The sequence below is a fragment of the Electrophorus electricus genome, chromosome 7 (genome assembly GCF_041902795.1).
Source record: "Electrophorus electricus isolate QZ-2024a chromosome 7, ASM4190279v1, whole genome shotgun sequence".
In the NCBI taxonomy this organism is placed as follows: domain Eukaryota; kingdom Metazoa; phylum Chordata; class Actinopteri; order Gymnotiformes; family Gymnotidae; genus Electrophorus; species Electrophorus electricus.
The window spans coordinates 28,206,235-28,229,149 of NC_137503.1; the positions used below are offsets into that span (position 1 = coordinate 28,206,235).

The window sequence follows — 22,915 nt, forward strand, 5'->3', positions numbered from 1 at the left end:
TGGACGTGAAGGCAGCTGCCAAAGTTACTGGGGCCTTCACACTCCAGGGAGGACTAGTCTACTCCAACTCCCCATTAGCCTTAAAATCTGGCCCAGTTTGTACTTAGGCTTTCCCAAGAGGAGCCCCCTTCTGTTCTCTATAGGTATAATGGCTTCTGTTTTGTACTCACAGTACGTGAGCTGAAGTAACCAAATCCTTTAAAAAGAAGTACACCACACTTGTAAAAATCTGCCTCAGAAATACTGATCTTGATGTGAAAAAAGTTAATTGCTCAAAAAAGACATATTTGATGTTTAACGAAGTGTTAGCCACATAACCATATTTTAGCCATATTTGTATGTTTGAAATTGCTTTGTTTGAAATTTCATTATTAAAATTGGTTCCAAATTTAATTGGAAAAGTTTCATTCTAAAAGTGCACCGATTAATTACTTCAATCAGCAATTTTTATTTACAATTTACATGATAATCTGTTTGATCAACATTCCCCTCAACTCCAACATTCATATTTTTCTGTACAAGTATACTTCTTCTCCTCTGGGCATGTTACCTGATGCTGAGAACCGCAGATAGTTCAAGATGTGTGATGGTCAGTTTCTTAAAGTAAAATCAGAAGGCACTCTACAGAGTCAATCACCATTGCATGCCAAAGGGCACACTCTTTATAGCCAGATACGAAGGCAGGCCACTCCATAGCAAAGGATAAACTCAGTAGTTTGAGATGCCATGCTGTTTGAACATCTGCAGTTCTGTGTGCAAGGTGACTCCCATTTAAGCCTGGCAGAGTGACTGGGTCTAACATATTCACATAATGTGCATAAAAATTTGCTTTGTTTTTTGTTGCTGCTGTTTTTATTTGTTTTTTGGTTTTGGGTTTTTGGGGGTTTTTGGTGGATTTATTTTTTTTTTAGAATTTAGAATTTAGAATTTAGAAGTGCCTTACACTTACAATTGCAATAGCCAGACAGAGGATGTTTTTGTGAGAAAGGCTCGGAATCTGCCTCATTTCATTTTACAGGGGTGACTGTAATTTGATGGTAGAGTAGTTTTCATTTTAAAGTCAATTATTTGTAATTAGATACATCTACTGCTTGCAGAATCTGATTGGAAGTCAATAAAACACCCAGCAGAGCAGTAGCGTGACATATGCTGAATTTAAAAAGAACCATCAATCTTTTCACTCTATTAAAAAAAGAAACATTACCTGATCAATAATTTGGTTGTTTAGAATAATATTATTTTACAATATAGCATATTTGTTTTGAGATATATAACTTTTTTGTATGCTTTTCTTTGCAATGCCAGACCCTCTATAATTTGTTTAACATGCTTAGAGGAGCATGCTAATCATTTGATTCTGCTTTGCAACCATGCAGACGCTCACTTGGCTGGTGTGCATCTTAGCGAGGAGGGAGTGAGCAGCCCTGTCTTTTTTTTTTTCCAGTGAGAATGTACTCAGTTTTCTAGGGTGGCTTTCAGTCATTCAGGTGATTGAATTGTCTAGTTGAAGCAAGTCAAGACATGTTGACTTGCAGTTCAATTTTGACATTTTGCCACTCAGCCAAGACTTCAACAGTACTCAGTCTAGGGGCCTCGCCAGTTCAACATTCGGTGACAAAATGTCTTCTGCAAGTCCAGTCTCCTAGATTTGCTACTGCCTTCTCTTTTTCTGTCTTCTGCATATGACACTGAGTAGGAATCAGTGCACTGTCAATGCTTTTACCAGGTACCTCATTTTGAGGCAGTTCTACTTTTAATCTTTTTAAATAGCAACCTATTTGATTCTAATTTATCTCTGTAAATATTAAATATGACTCCTGAGATGAATCCTTACCACAAGTTGCATCATTGCAAACCTGAAAGCAGTTTAAGATTGCCATGTGTCTTTAATTCTAAGTTTTGCTTATCTCTCATAAATATTCCATGTGAGCAAAGTCATTTTCATTCAGAAAGAATGAACTAGTTAGTCAACAAGTTAATAACACAATAGCCTTAACAGAGCCATTGAGCTCCTCATTGCATTCTAAAAAATAAGGTAATGAACATTGTTTACACCCACCACAGAAATCATAGCAAAGAATACACATGCCCATGCCCCATCTGGGTTCTGTTATGCTTTAATTGAGGAACAATGCTGAATAATGATGTTTGTTTTCAAACCAACAGAGCCAAACACACCAAATGTCGTTCACACATACACTGAGTTGTAGGTGCACAGCAACTTTTACTCGATGAATTGATCTCTCACTGGTATAACTTCAGAATTGGGCCAAACCCCAACTAAAGCTGGATGGGACAATAACAGTATCAAGCACTTATTTGATATTGCAGATATTGTGAGATGTGTAGGCTAAAAGCTATGATATATGAATGACAATTAAGAATTATAGTGAAAAGAGACCTGATGGAAGAGGTGGAAGGCATGATCCTTGATAAGGGATTCTGGAAATTGGTGTCTGGACTTGGTTTGGCAGGTATGACACTAAAAATGTAAATAAATATAAATATAAAAATATACACCCTATTCATCTCTTTCTTAATTAACTTTTTAAAAAATGCTTACATTTAAATAAATGCACAAATCAGGTAAGATGGTGGAGAGAAAATGTTTTAGGTTTTACATGCTAGGGAGCTCTATGGGAATTTAAAAATCTAAATGAAATGTAACAGTGTATTGCAATTATAAGGTAGCTCTTGAAATTTCTTCTTAAATAAATGGCAGACATGTGGGAGGCTAGACGAGTAGGATTTGTGTCAGAGATGCAGAATTTTAACCTTGTAGTAGGAATGAAACACAAATGATATAGCCCACAGATCCATGTTAAAGATTTCATTTGATACCCCTAGCCTTTCAGTGTTTTGTGTGACCCCATAAGCAGAATTCTGCTTATTTATATTGCAATCGGTTAATAGACCAAAGAGGCCATCACAGAAGACAATAAAAAGAAAATTGAGTACAATTATTGAAACTACAAGAAAAGCTCAAGTATGACAAAGACAAAAACATGACTTTTTTTCTTATTTGTAAAAAGAAATCATTTAAAATTATGCACAGGGATCTGCAAAGATGAATGCCTTGTCTCCTTGTTAATGAAGCAGATAACTGAAAAGCACACACATCATCCTGGAAATAATGAAATCCAGCACAAAATACTCTTTGTTTAGAATTAGGATTGTTCAATGCAGATATAAGCAATATACTTTTTCTAGCATCAGAGAAGAAGAATAAAAGCCAGGGTCCAGTACCTCGGCAAAGAACATCTTACCAACACTTGAGAGGATAAGTATATTCAAATCCTTCTGAAATTCCAGCCATCTAGATGTTACAGTAATATGAATGAGATACAGGGTCATCAGGGTCTTGATGAATTGTTTGCTCTCTCTTGACAAGTGAGATTCAGTGGACTCCAAAACAACAACAGAGTTATCACTGTTGGACAATGCTTCATTTCACAAATTTGTCGATCTCGTGGATCTGCTATATTCCGCCTAGAGTCTAATGTTGCAGCAAACGGAGCCAATGTGGCCCTAATAGCAATTGTGAGGTAAATAGTAGTAGACATAAGTGATGATACCAATATTTTACTTTAAGATTTTATGTTTATAAGAAGGGAAGCCACAGAGGTTGCCTGGATTCCAGAGCAGACTTACTGGCATGTGAGTGTACATAACAAAATAAAAAAGGAATTTCTCTGGTTTTACAGATGTTCTGCCACCTGTCTATTTTCTGTTCACAAGCTTAATCAGAAGTTCAATTCCGGCTTTCAACAGTGTAAAGTGCAAATTATATGACAAACTCTCTATGAAACTATATGAAATTCACTCTCTATTTCCCTGCCTGTCTATAAATTTTCCTTAATTGGGGAATAGTATTACTTCAGTTCAACAACTGAATCTACATCAGCTGGATTGCTTCACAGAACTTAATTGGTATTGCTAAATCTAGATCTGTGCTATCTGTGCTCAGGGAAAGTTAATGTAATCCTGGTTACCGTTACTGGATATTGTCTGATATGCACAGATTCAACGCAAATATGTAATTCCATGGTTTTTCATGTCAACTGAGGTGTAGAGATTTGTGGGTCATGTGCCTAAATACTTTGTTCACTTTGAATGTAATAGTTAATGTTAGCTATTTGTGTGTTGGTCTGTGGTCTCACAGGCAAAATACTTGCCTATGTTTTAAAACGGTTCTCTCTGTGTAATGTTAGTTTAACAAGATGCTGGGGTGTCAAACAGCTTCCAAAACATAACAATGATGTTTGAAATTCCAATTAAAGGTTTTTGGCAAAATCAGGACTGTTTATTACATTTGAATCCACATCTAAAATAAAAAAAAAGAACAGGTCAAAATGCATAACATTATATTAATACTTGTAGGAAATCCCCTGCATGATGTTCTTTATTTGATTCATCCTCATAGCAACAAAAATAAAATTATGGCATTTAACTCTGTGGTGTACAGTTTTGGCACGTCCACAAAAGTTTTCCAATTTTCCTCCATTTCACAGAAATGCACATATTTCACAAGAAATGGCTGATTTCATGGTCTGTGATGCAGATTATCTTTTACTCATCTCATATGTACAAAATTCTTAAAACTAGTGAACTGAAACAAATGCTATCCTTGATCTGGACTATCGGTATGCTCAGTTTCTTGATCTAGACCATCAGTATGCTCAGAGTAATTTAAACACGCAGAGTAATTTAAATGTTTGAATTTGCAGTTTGAATTTATTCTCATATCTCCCAAAGATGCAGAACTCTTTCTGTTATTTTCAATTACTATGAGCATTTTGATAAAGCAAGTTATCTGTTCACTTATCAACTAAAACATAATGCTGCATATTGTACAGTATTACAAATTAAAGATTCATTTTATAATCTATCACATTTATTGCATATCAATTTAATTTGCAAAATCAGTTTATTCCTCTCTCTGTAAGTCATAATTTTCAGCCAACACAGCTGTGCTGGCTCGATTTCTTAATACAGACAAGTCTACAGCATCGGAGATTGATCCTCTTCTGAGACTAGATTACGTAATTTAGGAAATTATATCAACACAGTAAAGACTAGTCTGGTCTAGCTAGTCTGGGTTTCTCCCAGAATATTATAAAACATTTAATAGTAAGCTTACTTCATTACTCTTCTCTGTACCTGATTATTCTTTTGAACATTTTTGACTTCCATCGAACCTCTAGGACAAGCTTTAATTTGTTTAAGATATAAAGAGGGGCCTTTGTTTGGGCCTTTGTGTTCAATGCTCAGGCAAGTCTCCTGGAAACGGTTCCTGCAGATATCAAATGATATGGGATGGTAATCATTTTTAAATTTACAAAAAGTTTTTTTTTTTTTTTATGAAATCTCTACGAAAAGACAAAGGTGTTGCTTTTGGAAAAAGTGTTCACCAGAATACAGCAGAGCTATCTTTTTGCTTAAGTAATTTGGTTTTCAGTGCAAGTTTAGTTCCTGGATCCAGCTCCTGTATTCTGCTCCTCTCCTATGCTGTTCTTCTTGTGTGCACACTAATGATCTCCAATTTAAATACTTCCCATTGGCAACTGGCTTTCATTACTGCCTCTTCTTTTTACTAATGCAGTAGAACTGTTGTCTATAACTCTTAGCTCTTCTGCTATCAATTCGAAAAGAAATGCAACCTAAGATCTCATTATAAACTCATGCTGCTACTGTTATTCTATATGTCTAATCCTGCAGTACACCTTCCTTCCATATTGACATTCTGGTAATTTTAGATTATTCCAAATTATGAATAATCTAGTTATGTTAAATTAAAATAAACTAAAATGAAAATTAGTTTTCAAATAACGCAGCACAGCAGTTTTATTATACAGATTGATGTCTGGATGCACATTTTTTGGTGTGAATGTTTGTTTACTTGCATTCAGAATTTCCTCCCTGAATACCTTTAAGAATACCTTTATTTATTAAATGTTTCCCCCTTCCTGTGAATCCCTATAATGTTGCTTATTTAATTACTAATTAGTACTAATGTTGACAAATTTATTTTTCATATTAAATCCCCAGAAACAACACAATGCAAATTAATAGGGCAAATAAATTTCTTGCATTTTTCCTTCCCTTCCTAAGCATTTTTATTTGCCTTATTTTGCTCCACACTCAGCCTTTGCTTACTGTTATACTAACAATCAAGGCCAGTGGTAGCTCAGTTGTTAAGGTAGTTGACTTGTAATTGGTAGGGTTCCGGGTCTAGCCCCACCGCTGCCAAGTTGGATAAAAGCATTAGGTAAATGTCTATGTGCTTAATGTCTGAAAAAGGAATAGTATTGGTTTCTTCTGTGTCTTGCATATGGACAGTGTATTTGCTTATTAATTTGTCATGCAAATGCAGTTAGCCTTTGCCCCACCCCCTTTTGTTAAGAAAACCTGTTTGCTGAGATTAATGTGACTTGTAGAGATAAGTCAATGAATAAACCAATACTATAGCAGGTTTTCCGTCCACCAAGTTTTTGCAAATTTTGAAAATGTGCAAAACAAACAAAAAACAAAACAAAAAAAAAACTGGATGGAAAAAGCCCAGAACTTAAAAAACACCCAAATATCACAAAAAGATTTTTTTACGCTAGGATGAGGTGGAAGAGTCAGAGTATCATTAAAGCCAAAATGTGAAAAAGGGATGGAAAAGGGTTTTTTGAATAAACAATGATGTATCAAGCCATAAGACCGAGTTAAAATCTATCCATATTGCTTGTTTTGATGGTGCCCCTAATCACGGTAGCCTAAATTATCTTATGTTTCTTCGCATAACCATATAGGATGGAAACATGACTTAATTCCTTTTTTTTCTGCCAAAATTTCATAAATGCACATTACATTGTGCAACATATTGATGGAAACCCATCTTATATTTGCCTGGTTTTCACATGCTTTCCTCACAAATTCTTTCTAAGGTCTATCTACCAATGATCAAACCATCTGAAATTATAAGTGGAGGATATGTGTCATAATTATGCATGTATTATCAGTCCTGTGTTTGCTTGGTTGGTTGGTTTTTTCTATTCAAAACTCCAGGGTTTTTGATGTGTTTACTTTTTCTAAGGTTGAAAATAGCCAACACCCTTTTACCATGTCTTCAAGTCATAGTCTGCCGTGATGTTAATAGCCTGATATTATAGGATTTACATATATTTCAGCATGACTTAAACGTATTTATGTGGAAACCTGCTAATCTTCTGTGGGCTCCTAAGTATCTTAAGGATGAGGTGCTTTTAAAAAAAACTGAAGAAAGTTCATTTCTATCTTCAAGGTTTTGTTATTGAAACTTTTTTTACCTAACTGGTGTGATCCTCTTCTGGATTAAGTATATTTTTTGTTTGTGCATCTGTGTGTGTATACAGAAATGTATTGGAACATGGCAGAGGAATAATGTTTATTATTAATCAGGAAATCCAATAAGTATATTTACAAAGTTAATAAACAGTTAAGTTCTTTGGTCCAAAGTTGGGTAGATTCTTTTGTCAGTATAATTTCTGGCCACCACCTTGTAATTTCCCATCAATGTTCTGTGCAGAATAAACAGAACGTCCAGCTACAGAATATAGATAGATCGTTCCACACCACCCTAATAAATATGGAGTGGTGCCATTTGACAGCTTTGCACCACTTTATGAAGTACAACAATCTCTGTTCAGCAATCTTCAGCATGTTGGTCATCTCTGTTTAATGTCTCCTTTTGCACTCTTTCTCTTTCACTCTCACTCTCACTCTCATTCTCTTTCTCTTTGTTGTCTGTGTCGCCTGTGGTGTGCACTGGCAGGCTCCTCATCGGATCGAGATGGCCATCGTCTCAGCCTGTAGGGCTAAATCTGCAGATCATTAAAAAGTGTCTGTACCCGCACGGCCTCTTAATAAGTCATGGGTGACATAAACACCAGTGGCAGGTTTATGAGGCTGCTTGTGGAGATCAGCAACTTCTCATCCCTCCACATCAATGATCGTTCTCCCTTCTCTCATAGATCTGTGGTGTCATCAGCACCAGCCATGCACCCAATAACTCTCTGGATGCCCTGTGTAGCTGACCCACTGGAATATTCTGGAAATAAAATCAGATACAGTGTGAGATGCTTGATGCTGCTGAGTCCTCCAAAGCTTATGTTTGAGATTTTATGATGTAGGGTTATTTGGCTAAGGGCCCACTTTCATATCAGCTCATAAGCATCTAAAGCTCTTTTTAAGAACCTATTCTATTCTATCCTATTCTACTGCTTGTGTGTGATAGTGGGATTCATAATTTTTAGATGATGTATAACTAGAATGTATGTTAACTCAAATTAACATACACTATTGTTACCTCTCAGGGCAAAGTCAAGTGGGGAGACAATGACATGTCAGTTTTCTTTCAACAGGGAAAGCTTATGCACCAGAGTTTTACTATGACACCTACAGTCCACTATGGCAGAATCGCCCGCGGGTTTATGGCTACAAGCTGCAGTGGACTCAGATGAACCCAGATGCAGTAGACCGCATCATGGCTTACCGCCTCGGCATCCGGCAGGTAAGCTGCATCAATATCTTGCCTGTTTAAAGGCAGTTTTTGTCCCTCACATTAAATCAAGATGCACTTATTCTCTGTTTGAGATTACCACAGAAAGATGACTGTCTCCTCTGAAAATACAAATATTGTTTGCTTGAGGACTGTAGCTTAATTTTTCTGGTGTCTTGCGTTGATTGACAACTAAAATAGTTGATGGAACTTTCCTGTTTTTGTTTATTTGCTCGTTTCATGTTTGCCTACTTTGAAAATATGTCAAACTTTATTTATCCTTGAGCAAGCCCATCCAGAACCTCAGTGGAACCCAGTATTCAAAAGCAAAAGGTCTATCAGGAGCAGCAGTTCAGTGAAATGCATTCTCAATGTTAGTCTACATTTCCTCTATAATGACTTTAGCTGTTATAGCAGAGTAAGGCTGAATGTAGCTGTAATTACTCGTTCTGGTTCCTCTTTCTGCCTTTTTCTCTTTTTTTCTCTTTCTCCATCCCTCTCCATCTTCTCTCTCCTCTTTTTCGGCACAATGATAAGCTCATGACAGTGAATGACAGCAAAGTAATGAGTATTAACCTATCCCTCCATTTCATCTCTCTCTTGCCACTTCTTAGTTGACACTGGAGAGAAGAAACAGAGAAAGATTTCAGTATATATATACCTTTAAAAGGTGATTTTATGTTATAAAACTAGTTTTTCTATACATAAATCCATACAATTTTGCTAAAGGAAATAATCTGATTTATGCAAATTATGCATTTGTATCACACTGAATTTCAGTAGTGACGTTTTAGATCTTGTAACTCATTACACATTGCTGGTCTTGGATCCCCTCAGATACCTAAAGTTCTACTTCTTTTTGCACTTTGAGAACAATATTTTCACAATGTAAAAGCAAATGTCATAATCTATCATTTAGCCTAAGTGCACAAAAGGCAAATAATAACACTTTTAAATGTTTGAATAGGAAGCATTAATTCTAGATAAGGAAGAGAGTTAATCGTCTAGACAGTATTATACCTTAGACAGAGGGGGAAATATGGATGTAATTCATATTTGGACTGTAATTAAGAACCAATCAGATTGACAGTAATTTTATTTATTTTTGAATATACTAAATATCCAGGATATTATATTAGTGTTTTTATGTCAGAAGTAACTTGTTTCATGCTAATAGCTTTGCTGTTTTCTCCCTAAAAGGCAGTATGACATTTCTTATGGATGTTAGTAATCAAAAGTTAGAGCTTTGTGTTCACTTGGCAGTAATAATGAGAGAGTATTGCATGAAATATATTCTTGAACCTGTCTAGTGCAACAAAAAGAATTCTGTAGTGTGAAATGGAGAAGTGCAGTGAAGGCTCAACAGTCAAACGAAGGAGGAAGCAGGGAGCAATGAGGCAAACTCTCAAAGCAGCAGACATCAAAACTGCGATATTGCAGCATGCTGATCGTGGGCCAGATCCCTGAAAGAATTCCTGTAATATCGAGTGCACTGGAGCAGTGTTGGATAGAGTACATAATAACACAAAAGGGCTCACAAATTAGAAGCATCTGCCTTCAGCATTTGAGTAAGACCTTGGTGCCTGTGTTTGTATGCTCTTCTGCACACAATCAGCTTCTCCTGGGATCCTAGTGCAAGGCAGTTGAGACTGGGCCTATATTCCATCTAAGTTCTCTGAATCAATGTTCGCTACAATGATGCGGACAGTAGAGAACACCAAGCTCTTGTGTGCTCTTCATGACTTAAATTAAGGCCTTTGTTTCTTCCATGTTTTGTCTATTTAGAGAAAATGAATATTGGCCATTTTTAAAAAGTGTGATCAGTGTTATAAACTATACCCACTGGTGAGCTGAAATGATTAAACAAGAATGAAAATGGAGGCCTGCTGGAGTATAAGGAGGCTTTGTGTAAATAAATAAATGTCTCCAAGCTGCAGATGGCCCATGCATCAGCACAGCAACCAGGAGCCTTGCATGTGGAGGGATGCGCTGCTATTTATAGACCAGAGCAGCCTGTTCCTCACAGTTCGCCCAGAATCATTATCATTTTGCCCTGACTACAGCTTTTGAATTAATACTGAAGGTTGCTGGGCTTTGGAGCTCCATAATGGATGGTTTTCTGTTATCAGTAGAGGCCATTTTGGAGAGGAAGGCTTGAATGGAAAATGTAGGCTCAGTTGAAAGGCTTGAGCACAGCCCCCGCAAAAGCAAGACTTACCTTCGATATAACATGTACCCCTGGCAAGGTTCACACCTTCGTTTTGCTTTTCCTTTTCCCTCTCCTCCTGGGTATATTGGCCACGCCCATTCATTCTTCCCCTTACCTCTGCCTCCATACTTGGTACTCATGCGATTGATCTGTCAATTATGGATCAGTGTTGGACGGTTCCAGAGAGCATGATCGATACCAACCAGGCTAATTACGCAGAGCCAATTCAGTTCAGTCTCTTCTATGGCTGCAAAGGCAACTTTGATTAGTACTCAGTCTTGCCTGGCACACTGGCACTGTCTTTGATCAGTTTTCAATGGTTCTGAGTTCTTATAAAGTTCATGTGAACCACCTCATCAGAAAATAGGATGATAGTCCAGGAAAAACAGAATCACAGATCATTATTAACACAAAAGACAGTTACAAGGATGACTAACCTGTCCATACAAGATGAAAATAAGCTTATATAAATTGCACTAGGTCTAATTACATTTAAATATCACACTGGTTATGCATGACCAACATTTGCAGGATAACTTATAGAGTGTATTCGAAAACCATTCCAATATGACATGAACTAGACAATTTTACTTAATTTAAATTTGATGGTTTATTGTTTTCGCACCATCTGCTGCCAACTGCTGTGCACACACCTAAAGACTCTGATCTAATTAATTCTCATTCCAGTCAGAGAGGCATCACTGGGTGCATGTGGCATGTGAAGATAAAGGCAGTCACTGAATTATGTAGGTGATTACCAATAACAAAACACTTTTTACCTGTGAACCCAGTTCAACAGGGTATTATCTTGTATGCCTTTGCATTTTTACTCCATTTAAAAGTCTAATTGCATAAGCTTACTCTGTATTACCACAAATTGTCTACTTCAAAGTGACTGTTCATTCAGTGCTGATGTTACAGAAGTGTGAAGAGAAAAAATAATACATTACATAATTTTATCTGGGGGGTTTTTTTGCACCACCCTGTGTAACATTTAACATACACACACACATATATATATATATGTGTGTGTGTAAACATACACACACACACTGCCTGGCCAAAAAAAAGGTCACACACTCTAATATTTCGTTGGACAGCCTTTAGATTCAATTACGGCAGGCATTCCCTGGCATTCCCTGGCATTCCCTGCCCATTGTTTCCACAAGCTTCTGCAATGTCACAACATTTATTTCTGTCCAGAGATGCATTAATTTTTCCCCAAGATCTTGTATTGATCATGGGAGATTTGGATCACTGCGCAAAGTCTTCTCCAGCACATCCCAAAGATTCTGGTCTGGACTCTGTGGTGGCCAATCCATGTGTGAAAATGTCTCATGCTCCCTGAACCACTATTTCACAATTTGAGCCCGATGAATCCTGGCATTGTCATCTTGGAATATACCCGTGCCATCAGGGAAGAAAAAATCCATTGATGGAATAATGTGGTCGTTCAGTATATTCAGGTAGTCAGCTGGCCTCATTCTTTGGGCACATAACGTTGCTAAACCTAGACCTGTCTGCAGCAACCCCAGATCATAGCACTGCCCCCACAGGCTTGTACAGTAGGCATTAGGCATAATGGGTGCATCACTTCCACCACCTCTCTTCTTACCCTGATGCGCCCATCACTCTGGAACAGAGTAAATCTGGACTCATCAGACCACATGACCTTCTTCCATTGCTCCAGAGTCCAACCTTTATGCTCCCTAGCAAATTGAAGCCATTTTTGCCCGGTAGCCTCACTAACAAGTGGTTTTCTTAAGGCTACACAGCTGTTTAGTCCGAATCCCTCGAGTTCCCTTCGCATGGTGTATGTGAAAATACTCTTACTTTTACTATAAAACATATCCCTGAGTTCTACTGTTGATTTTCTATTATTTGATTTCACTACACGTTTAAGTGATTGCCTATCACGATCATTCAAGATTTTTTTCTGACCACATTCCTTCCTCAAAGATGATATTTCCCCACTGTCCTTCCACTTTTTAATAATGTGTTTGACAGTTCTTAACCCAATTTTAGTAGTTTCAGCAATCTCCTTAGATGTTTTCTCTGCTTGATGTATACCAATAATTTGACCATTCTAAAATAGATTAACATCTTTTCCAAGACCACAGGATGTGTCTTTCGACATGGTTGTTTAGAAAATGAGAAGCTATTCACTGCATCAGTTAGGGTTAAATAACTTGTTGCCAGCTGAAACATAATCACCCATTCAGTAATTATCCAATGGGAGGCACTTACTTATTTGCTTAGTTAAATCCAGGTGGTGACCTTTTTTTTTTTTTTGGCCAGGCAGTGTATTTACATGTAGCACATCTAGAGCGGCTGCAGGCTACAGTACCACAGCCATTATTTGAATGATCATTTATCTCACTCTTGATTAAATTATTAAGACAGCTGATAAGGGTGGAGCTTGTGTTCTTTGGAGAAAATACCTTTTTTTATAGGCAGAACAGCTCTGACATCACTCCACATTTACAGTATACTATCCAATCCACTATTAATTATATTAATCATGCCATTTCAGCAGGGCCCCTGCCTGATTCTGCATGAAATCTTATTGTAGATAATCCTCGCTGTAGATATTTCTATCTTTTCCCTAAAATTCATAAGGACAATAATCCTGGACGACCCTTTGTATCTGCTTGTTCTTGCCCAACAGAAATAATATTGCAGTTTCTGCATGACATTTTTCAACTAATTGTTCAGACCTTACCTACATATGTTAAAGCTCAGAAAATACCAAGGGCTGAGAGAAGAGCTGGAAAAGATGTGGTAGTTGAAGACAGCAGTGATTCCCCTGGTAATCTGAACATTTTGGGCTATGACCCCAACAACATCTAAGATCTCCATCCAGAAGTGTGCAATCCAGGGAAGAACTAAGATTCTATGCAGGACCCTCAAGCTCCCAGGCCTCTTATTAGTCTCAAGGTCTTTGTGAGTGTCGTATGCCATAGTGTAAGGAGATTTCTCTACAGGGCTGCACTTGCTTCCTGCTGAACTACCATATTTAACAGGAACAATTTATCCTCTAGTGATTGCTGGTTTGTTAAAATGTTCCTGACAGACTTGCACTGCCTAATCCAGTTCTTGTTCCACAAATCAAGCCCTGAACTTTTTTTTACAGGCTTTTCAGTGGTTTTCCCACAGCATACTTTGTGAAGTGAACATAGAAAAAAAGTTTTGATAATGGATACTTCAGCAACGAAAACCACCATTGTATATCCTGAAGAAATCCTTAGTATTCTTTTAACTAGTTTTTTCAGAGGATAAAATGTAGTAAATGTTAGTTCTTTGTTTCATTCTTTAAAATGAAATGGTTAACTAGTAAATACAATACAAGATAAACTGGTCACTTTGTAAAGGTGGATTTCTCATGCTGTTGTACAGCTTATGCAGGTTTGTGATATGAAAAATACACAGCTCAAGCTACGCATTGCTTTAGCACTGTGTTAGCAGTAAGACAGGAGTGACAGGAAGCACAGACATTTTCATCCTTTTTTTCTTGTCAGTGAGGAGTCTCTCTATGCTCATACTGCGTCTTTCACATGCTAACTGCCCTCACAGCCATAAAAGGTGTACAACATTAGAGAGCAAATCGATGTCCTCGAGAGCGATCAGACTGGCAGTGCCGTAGCTTCAAAGAGGTAACTGCGAGTGGTGCTCCTCCTCCCTAGACTGGGCAACAGAGGTGGTGGGAGCAGGAAATCCCTGTGGAAGGTCCGATCCAAAAGGGAGAGTTGATTACCTATAACCTGACAGAGCTCATCAGGCCTGAGGCCTATGAGGTGCGTCTCACCCCAATCACACGCCTGGGCGAGGGCGACTCCACCATCAGGATGGTCACCTACAGCGGTAAGTGTGAGCTGCAGCATGCCACAGTTCATGGGTCAGCATATACAGTTAGTCTAGGAAAGTAATACTTATAATAGCTCCTTTGTGCAAGTGATCTATGAAATGAAGGGTGATGATGGCTTAACATGGTTCAAATGATAGTGATGTCATTAAAATTATTTCATTTTATGTGGTTTGTTTCTAATGACTGGACTTGTTTCCTACCTAATCCTGCATCTGTCTAACAGTTAATTTTTGCACCAAAAATCCTTTCTGTCTGTTACTCACAGTGAATATGAGAATTAACCAGTGACAGCATAATTTCTGGTGATTTGGTACACTCACATTTGAGAAGAATACCTTAATTCTGAATACCTTCTGAATACTTTAATTTTATTAATTATGTTTTTGCTTTGCAAGGTACCAATCTTAACTCAACCATACAGAACTGCTATAAGGGAGATGTGCTGCAGTTACAAAATATTTAGCCTTGCCATGTTGGCTGTGGTTAGTGAACTAGGCCTTACAATTTAACAAGCTGTAGCTACTTATAAACTATTCTGGTGTTTTTTTGTTTTGTTTTTTTGTGGGCGGACCTTAACTGGTGGCAGAAAGTGACTTAGCATAGTATTGTCAGGTGTAGGAGTATAGGAATATGGATCATCTGGATGTCTTCTCCAGTTATTTTATGGTTCACCAGCAGACAACTAGTTGGTGTTCACAAGTGGTTGCCAACCAGTTTATTGATATTGACAGGTAAATCTCCCAGATTTCCCATGTTAATTGTATCAGCCGTACAAGGTGCATGACCACTTTCACACACTAATAAGCTAACCCTTAGAAATGTGGTGAGGTTTCCTGACTCATAGTCTCTGTTGGGTCAATGGCTCAGGGATCAATCTAAAAGTTAGCAGCTGGGTATCTTCATATACCCTGTGGGAAAATCTATCTATACAAAAGAAAAACCAAAGTATACACTGTGCACAATTATTAGGCAAGAGAGTATTTTGGCCATATCATTTTTATGCATATTTTCCAACTTTAAGCTGTATAAACTTTAAGCATATCAGGTGATGTGTATTTGTGTAATGAAGTAGGGGTTGACCTAGAGAGATCAACACCCTATATCAAGGTGTGCATAATTATTAGGCAGCTTCTTTTCCTCAGGCAAAATGGGCCAAAAAAGAGATTTAACTGACTCTGAAAAGTCAAAAATTGTAAAATGTATTTCAGAAGAATACAGCACTCTTAAAATTGCTAAGATATTAGGGTGTGAGCACAGAACCATCAAATGCTTTGTTGCAAATAGTCAACAGGGTTGCAAGAAATGTGTTGAGAAAAAAAGTCACAAATTAGCTGCCAACAATTTAAGAAGAATCAATCATGAAGTGACCAGGAACCCATTATCCTCCAATGCTGTTATATACCAGAACCACAACCTACCTAGACATGGCCAAGGCTAGGAAAGCTGAAACCTGACCACCACTGAACAAGACCCATAGGTGAAACATCAAGACTGGGCCAAGAAATATCTGTAGACAGATTTTTCAAAGGTTTTATGGACTGATGAGATGAGTGACTCTTGACGGACCAGATGGATGGGCCCATGGTTGGATCAGTAACTAGCGCAGAGCTCCACTTCGACTCAGATGCCAGCAAGGTGTAGGTGGGGTACTGCTATGGGCTGGTGTTATTAAAGATGAGCTAGTTGGACCGTTTCAGCTTGAAGATAGACTCAAAATCAACTCCCACACATACTGCCAGTTTTTATAAATCACTTTCTTCAAGCAGTGGTAGAGGAAAAAGTCTGCATCTTTCAAGAAGACCATGGTTTTTATGCAGGACAAGGCTTCATTGCATGCATCGAAGTACTCCAATGCATGGCTAGCCAGTAAAGGCCTTAAAGATGAAAGAATAATGATATGGCCCCCTTCCTCACCTGACCTAAACCCTATTGAGAACTTGTGGGCCCTTCTTAAATAGGAGATTTACAGTGAAGGAAAACAGTACAGCTCTCTGAACAGTGTATGGGAGGCTGTGGTTGTTGCTGCACAAAACGTTGATCGTCAGCAGATTAAGAAACTGACACACTCCTTGAAGGCTTCTTGAAGGGTGGCTATATTGGTCACTGTTTTTTGGGGGGGGGTTTAATGTCAGAAATGTTTATTTGTAAATGTTGAGTCATTATTTAGTTTGTTTATTATTTGCACTTTAAGAGATAAAAATGAACAAGTGAAATGGGAAAATGAATGTTTTAATTTGGTTGCATAATTCTGCACACTAATAGTTGCCCAATAATTATGCACCCATAGATATTCTCTTAAGAATACCAAAACCCTACTTTCTTAAATATTCATGTTTTAAGTTTATTAACATTTGGGATTTACCGAGAGCACTGTAGTTTTTCAATAAAAAATGAATCCTCAAAAATACATCTTGCCTAGTAATTGTGCACACAGTGTATATCTTCAGGACCAGGACCTTGAATATCTAGATTTGTCAGATGATTTTTGTGTATAGACTGACATCTTGGTAGCCAGTGAAAAGAACATAAAATGCAGCTACACAAACAAATCAAATTATATTCTTTTTTCATGTGTATCACTAGAATTACTGCTGCTACTATCTAGATGTAAATAAAAATGTTATTTATAGTTATAGTTCTATTTATTATTTCATGCTGTAAGGCTAATGTAGGGCTAATACAGTAAAACAGTTTGTCCATTTAGTGGCTTACAACCATAATAATTTGCATTTTCCTTCAATGGTGGTCTTCTATAAAAATGGAGGTAATTTGTTATTCCATTCATATTATTTCATCCAACAGCAAAACAAGATATTTTTGTAGTTATTCCATGGCTCTCATCTGTTTCACTTCACTTGTTTCTGATGGTTTTCTGCCACCACATTGCATGCACATCTGCAGATAACATCACAATGATGTCCTCTCCAAACTGGTCTATTCTTTAACTCTTTTGGGCTCCCACAGTACTTACCTAAACAATTGGATTTTGCAGGCAGCATTATTTTAATCTATATTTATGGATCACTCAGCATCATATTAAAAAAGACCACAAACCTTTTTAAGCTCTATGCATCCTCAGCAATATGTGAAATTCATTATTGTGCTTAAAAATTTTTTTAGAAAATGGATAGTTCCAGTCCTAAAATTTGATTGACTGAACTGTGCTGGAAGCCATTGTAAAATAAATCAATAAGCCACAAGGTACCGTGTGTTACAGGTAAGGACGTGGGACTTCATTCTGCAGACAATGGAGCCCACTAACAAGATTTTGGTGCTAAGTAACTACAATGGCAAAGATAGTCTATTCAATGTAAGGTCCCATTAGTGTAGACTCCAGTCATTGTAAGGTGGTCATAGGTGTGATTTTACAACAGCTTCCAATACAGCTCAGCCAATCAGACTTTGGGACTGGAACTATCCACTTTATTAAAAAGTATATATGTATATAGAACTATATGGGGAGTGTGTTATTGTGATTTGGTTGCAGACAGGAACCAAAGGTGAGTGCTGTAGATCATCATAGCCATGAAGAATATTCGCAATGACACACGTGTTGTATTGCTTTTATATAAAAGTTGTATTATAGAATTGACAGTCTTAACTACTGGCAGTCTTAGTACAAAAGGCATACAATTTATATAGCTAACACTACCAAGTAAAAATTACTTTGAAAGAGAACTGAAAATAAGCAGTTATTAAGAATTCAAATACAGAATTGAGTTATTTATTGTGTTATTTGTAAATGCTAATCTGTACATGTTCATTGTGCAGTTAGAAAAAAAAAAGATGTAGGATACCTGTAGGATATGTTGGCATCAACCAGCCTGAATTACTTTACTGGTGATTTCAGTTTGTTTAATTGTTCTGCCATCACAGCAGTCGACCTAAATGCTTTCTCAGATTCAGAATTTAATATGCTTCTGCAGTCACACTCTCCTTTAGAGTCTGATCAAACAGACTGCAGGTCAAATGCTATAAAATGTATATACTGTATTAATATACTAGTTTATACATGCACAAAACAACTAAATGTACATGCACACCAGAAGTGATGGAAGCAACAAAGCTGCCAGGAGCCACTCATTGAGAGCCACTCATTGAGTGGCTACTACTCAGTGAGAAGCGACATGACCACTGGTGACAGTAACTACCAATCTGAGTGCTGTGAAAAAGTTCAGCTCTGCTCAACTTTATGCAAATGAGCTATGACAAGCAATAGCAATAACCATTTAGAAGATATACTTTCAAGTCCCCATAAACTCTATATAGGCCTTGCTTCCAAACCAATATTTGGTACTGTTTACATTAAAATATAGGAGAAGCTCACCTTTGACATGTCTGGGTTTCCTGTGTTATTTTTGTCCTTGTTTATATTATAGGGACCACATTAACAACAACAGCAAAAAATGTCTGCAATTGTAGAAGCACTGAGACCAAGTCAGTATAGGCAAGTCTTTCATCTCTAACTTTTTCTAATCGATTTGAACTTTTTTTAATCGATTTGAACTCGATTTGAATCGATTTAAAGGTCAACTGCATCTTTGAGTGATGGTGCTCCTAATTACTTCCTTTGGGCAAAGTTACACTGTTGACATCACACAAAGAGTTTTGTCCTTATATGCCACAAATAAAATCTCATTCTGCCACTCTAGGTGAAAGTTGTAAGTTATGTCTTTGCTCTCTTTTTCAGTGGCCCCTCTTCAACACATTTTTTAATTTGAAGAGGTAGAAAGAGAGAAGTGTAGTTGAGATATGTGTAAGTACAAGCCCTACTTAACAAGCTAGCTAATAAACACTGATACAGAAGGACGCTGCTCTGGTAAATGTGATGTGTAAATGTGCAGCAGTCATATTACTCATTCAATTGACACAATTGACTGGTTGGCAGCTACTGTTGTAAACTAACTCAATTTTGGACAAATTGCATACATTTTGCATGAGTTTAAAAATTATAAGTCCCTTGAAATTCCTGAACAGTTCTGCTTGGCTGGGTGCATGATCCAGCAAACTGCGAGAGCACAGTCACTCACAAAGGTAAGGTAGCACTCTTCTTTTTGGCCCAATTATTAAACCAAACAAAATACAAAATGTTCAAAAACATTCAACAGTATGATTATTTTTATTGAGTCATAGACAGTGGATTTGATCAGTCATATTATTAATTTAAAAGATTTACAGTTCTTGATATAACAGCACCTACCATGGTGATGTTTTCCAAAATAACAAACAGAAAAACAACAGGATCCTCACAAGCTGGCACATAAACAAAATTATGTCAGTTCCCCAAAATTCAACATGTGGTGAAGATAACTTTGCATTCTCTATATTAATGCGATCGTCCTTTGAATAGACTAATCTTTGCCATTATGTTGCTTAGCAACAAAAGCCTGTTAGCGGACTATATTGTCTGGCAGAAGTGTTTATTTTGAATATAATAATAAATTAAGTTATAAAAGTTAATTATGACAGATACTTTAATAAAGCAATAAGGCTGTGTGTTACAGCAAAGTGTTGTGCCTAAAAGTCCTTCCCCAGTGATAAAATCATTGTAATGCACAGCGTCTCATGGCTTATTGCCTTATTAAAGTATCTGTACTTTCTTAGGGTATTTGCCTTTTTGGAAACATACCTTCTCTCCATTACATTTTAGTACTACTATAGTACAAAGTACTTTTACAACGTACTATGTTACTATGTTCTGTGCTGTGTTAATAGATGCTAGTCTGAAGTAGGAGACAGCTTGATTGTTTAAAATATCTTATAGGATATGATGACCTTCACAATCAAAGTTTAGCGTGACTTTTAATTGGCTGAATTGTTAGATGTCATAAAAGGCTGCAGGTCACTGACATGTTGGTAAAATAGGTAAGCACCACAGACCACAGTAAGGTTGTTTTTTTTGTTTTTTTTAATGAACTACACCCATGTTCCAGACAGACAGTTGTTGGTGACCCCCCCCCCCCCCCCCCCCAAATGGGTCTATCATCAACTTTGCTATGCCCCCTGTTCCTCCCTCACCTAGCACTCATACACCTACATCACCACCTGATGACAGAGAGATTATAAACGTTGATATGATGGCGCAAGCATTAAACTTGACTTCAACCAATTCATCCAGAAATTCTGAGTAGTGTTCCATCATCCTACAGTTGGCAAGAAATGAAACTCCTGTCTCTCAAACAGCATAACCATCCTGCATCTGCAGACACAGGAAAATTATGAAAGCTAATGTGGTTGAAGAACTGGAGCAGGGCTTGACTTCCCCAGCTTCCCCAACTTGGTGTTTGAGACCCTGTATCAAAACTTTAAACTGTTAATTCCATATCACTACCCTCTTCCCCTTCTGCCCTTCACCTTTGAGCGATTAAAAGGGGCTACTCCATTCAGCAAGCTCAACCTCCACAGTGCATAGAACCTTATCTGGATCTGTGCTGAGGATGAATGGATGATGGCTTTCAGCACCACACATGGACATTTTGAGTACTTGGTAATGCCATATGGGCTCTCTGTCTCCCCAGCTTTGTTCAAGTCATTTGTGAATGATATACTATGAGATATGATAGATTATTTTATCCATATATATATGGATGACATTTTAGTGATGTAAACCCAGAGCACTCCAATGACTTCCAAGGAAGCACCACTTTACCACTGCACCCATAATGAAACATTCTGACCCTAGTCAACCATTCACACTCAAAGTGGACACCTCCGAAATAGGAGTAGCTGTAATTCTGTGCAGGTATCAAGTGAATTCTCACTGAAAAATACTGGTGGCCAAAATTAGTGCAGAAAGTTTGCTCATCAGTCAAGTCATGTACTGTATGCACAACTACTAAGAAACCGTGTCACGCTCCAGCTGGAAAACCGGTGCCATGTCCAGTGCCCTCTTGCCCTGGTTCCCATCTATCAATTGAGTTTATCACTGATCTCCCTCTCTCCAATAACACCATGACCACCACCATCCTGGTTATACTAGACCATCAATAATTGCCATCTCATTCTATTCTCCAGTATTTTTACCTAATTTCAAGTAGCCAAAACACTGTGTAATCAGGTCTTCCATCACTGTCGAATTTCTGAAGACAATGTTCCAGACAGGTTCTCAATTCACTTCCCCTGGGTGAAGAGCCTTCATGATCATCCACAATCCTATCCCCACCTGCTACACCTGCTACTCATTTTTATCTGTTTATAAGGACTGTCACTACACTACTTCCCTGCTTATTCTTTATGGTCTTTCCCAATGTTTATGCATTTACTCCTGCTTTTTGTTAGTCTTGGTTTTCACCCTAGCTCTGATTGTGGTATTTGTCTTTCACCTAGCCCATATTGCTTTGGCTGCCTGTTGTTCAACACCCTGTCCTTGACTATGCCTCGTCTTGCCTTGTCTACATCTACAGTACCCCATTTGCCTGATTAAGACTTCTGCTCTGTTCAGAATTTGTTCTGTCTGCAGCCTGCATTACCCCATTCATTGTTTCCCGACCTTGGATTGCTCTGTCTGTGCCTTACAATTAAAATCTTCCTGTGCTTGCATTTGTTTCACTGAGTTTCATTACATATTGCATGTAGCCAGATGGCAACATAATGCTGACAACAATACATTAAGAACCCTGTGTAATTTTACTAGATAGCCATTGTGATCTTACAAAAGGACCACTTTGTAGGTTTTCATTCAGTCCATCCCCTTATCTTTACCATAACCATCTGTACATTAACCATAATCATAATCTTAAATATCTGTACATTAACCTTAACCATCTGTGCATAAACCATAACTTTAACTATCTGTACATTATCTGTAACCTTACCATCTGTACATTAACTATAACCATCTATTACTAGTAATGTATCCTGAATAATTATGTATTTGTTGAGACTAAAAGAAATTAAAAGTGCATGGTTTTGAATCATTTTGTACCTGTGTCACAACAACTTTAGACATATTTTAATGATAAATTGTGTCAAAGTGACATTTTATGATGTTTCATTTAGTCTTATTTTTCATCACTCTTAAAGTGCATATAAGGACTGTGTCATACATACTATGTATGTCATCCTTTCTCATGTCATATTTAAGAATTCTAAGATATGGTAATGAAATGTGCATTTTAAAGGCTTCACTATTTTATCTCTTTTAATCTTGCCAGTGAACCATGAGGGACACATGCTGCTTACCTCTATCTCTCTCCCTCTCTCACAGTCTCAGCCCTTTTAGCATTGTTACGCTGCAAGACAGACAGAGTGCAGACTGAGCGAGATCTCTTAACCAATATTCTTTTACACATGTTTGCTTTGTGGGAGTGATTTGTTA

At 37.5% G+C, this 22,915-nt stretch overlaps 1 protein-coding gene across 8 annotated transcripts in view; it reads left to right on the top strand.

The window, feature by feature from the left end:
• Nucleotides 1–22,915, top strand: part of LOC113569818 (MAM domain-containing glycosylphosphatidylinositol anchor protein 2) — a 155,367-nt gene that overhangs the window by 123,143 nt on the left and 9,309 nt on the right. For all 8 annotated transcript variants that reach the window (XR_014124589.1, XM_035524822.2, XM_035524823.2 and 5 more), the window contains exons 10-11: nt 8,388–8,536; nt 14,417–14,594. Coding sequence is in view for 7 of the 8 variants with exons in the window: in XM_035524822.2 (XP_035380715.2) it covers nt 8,388–8,536; nt 14,417–14,594 (327 nt within the window). In the remaining variant the exon portion in view is untranslated. The remainder of the gene's footprint in view (nt 1–8,387; nt 8,537–14,416; nt 14,595–22,915) is intronic.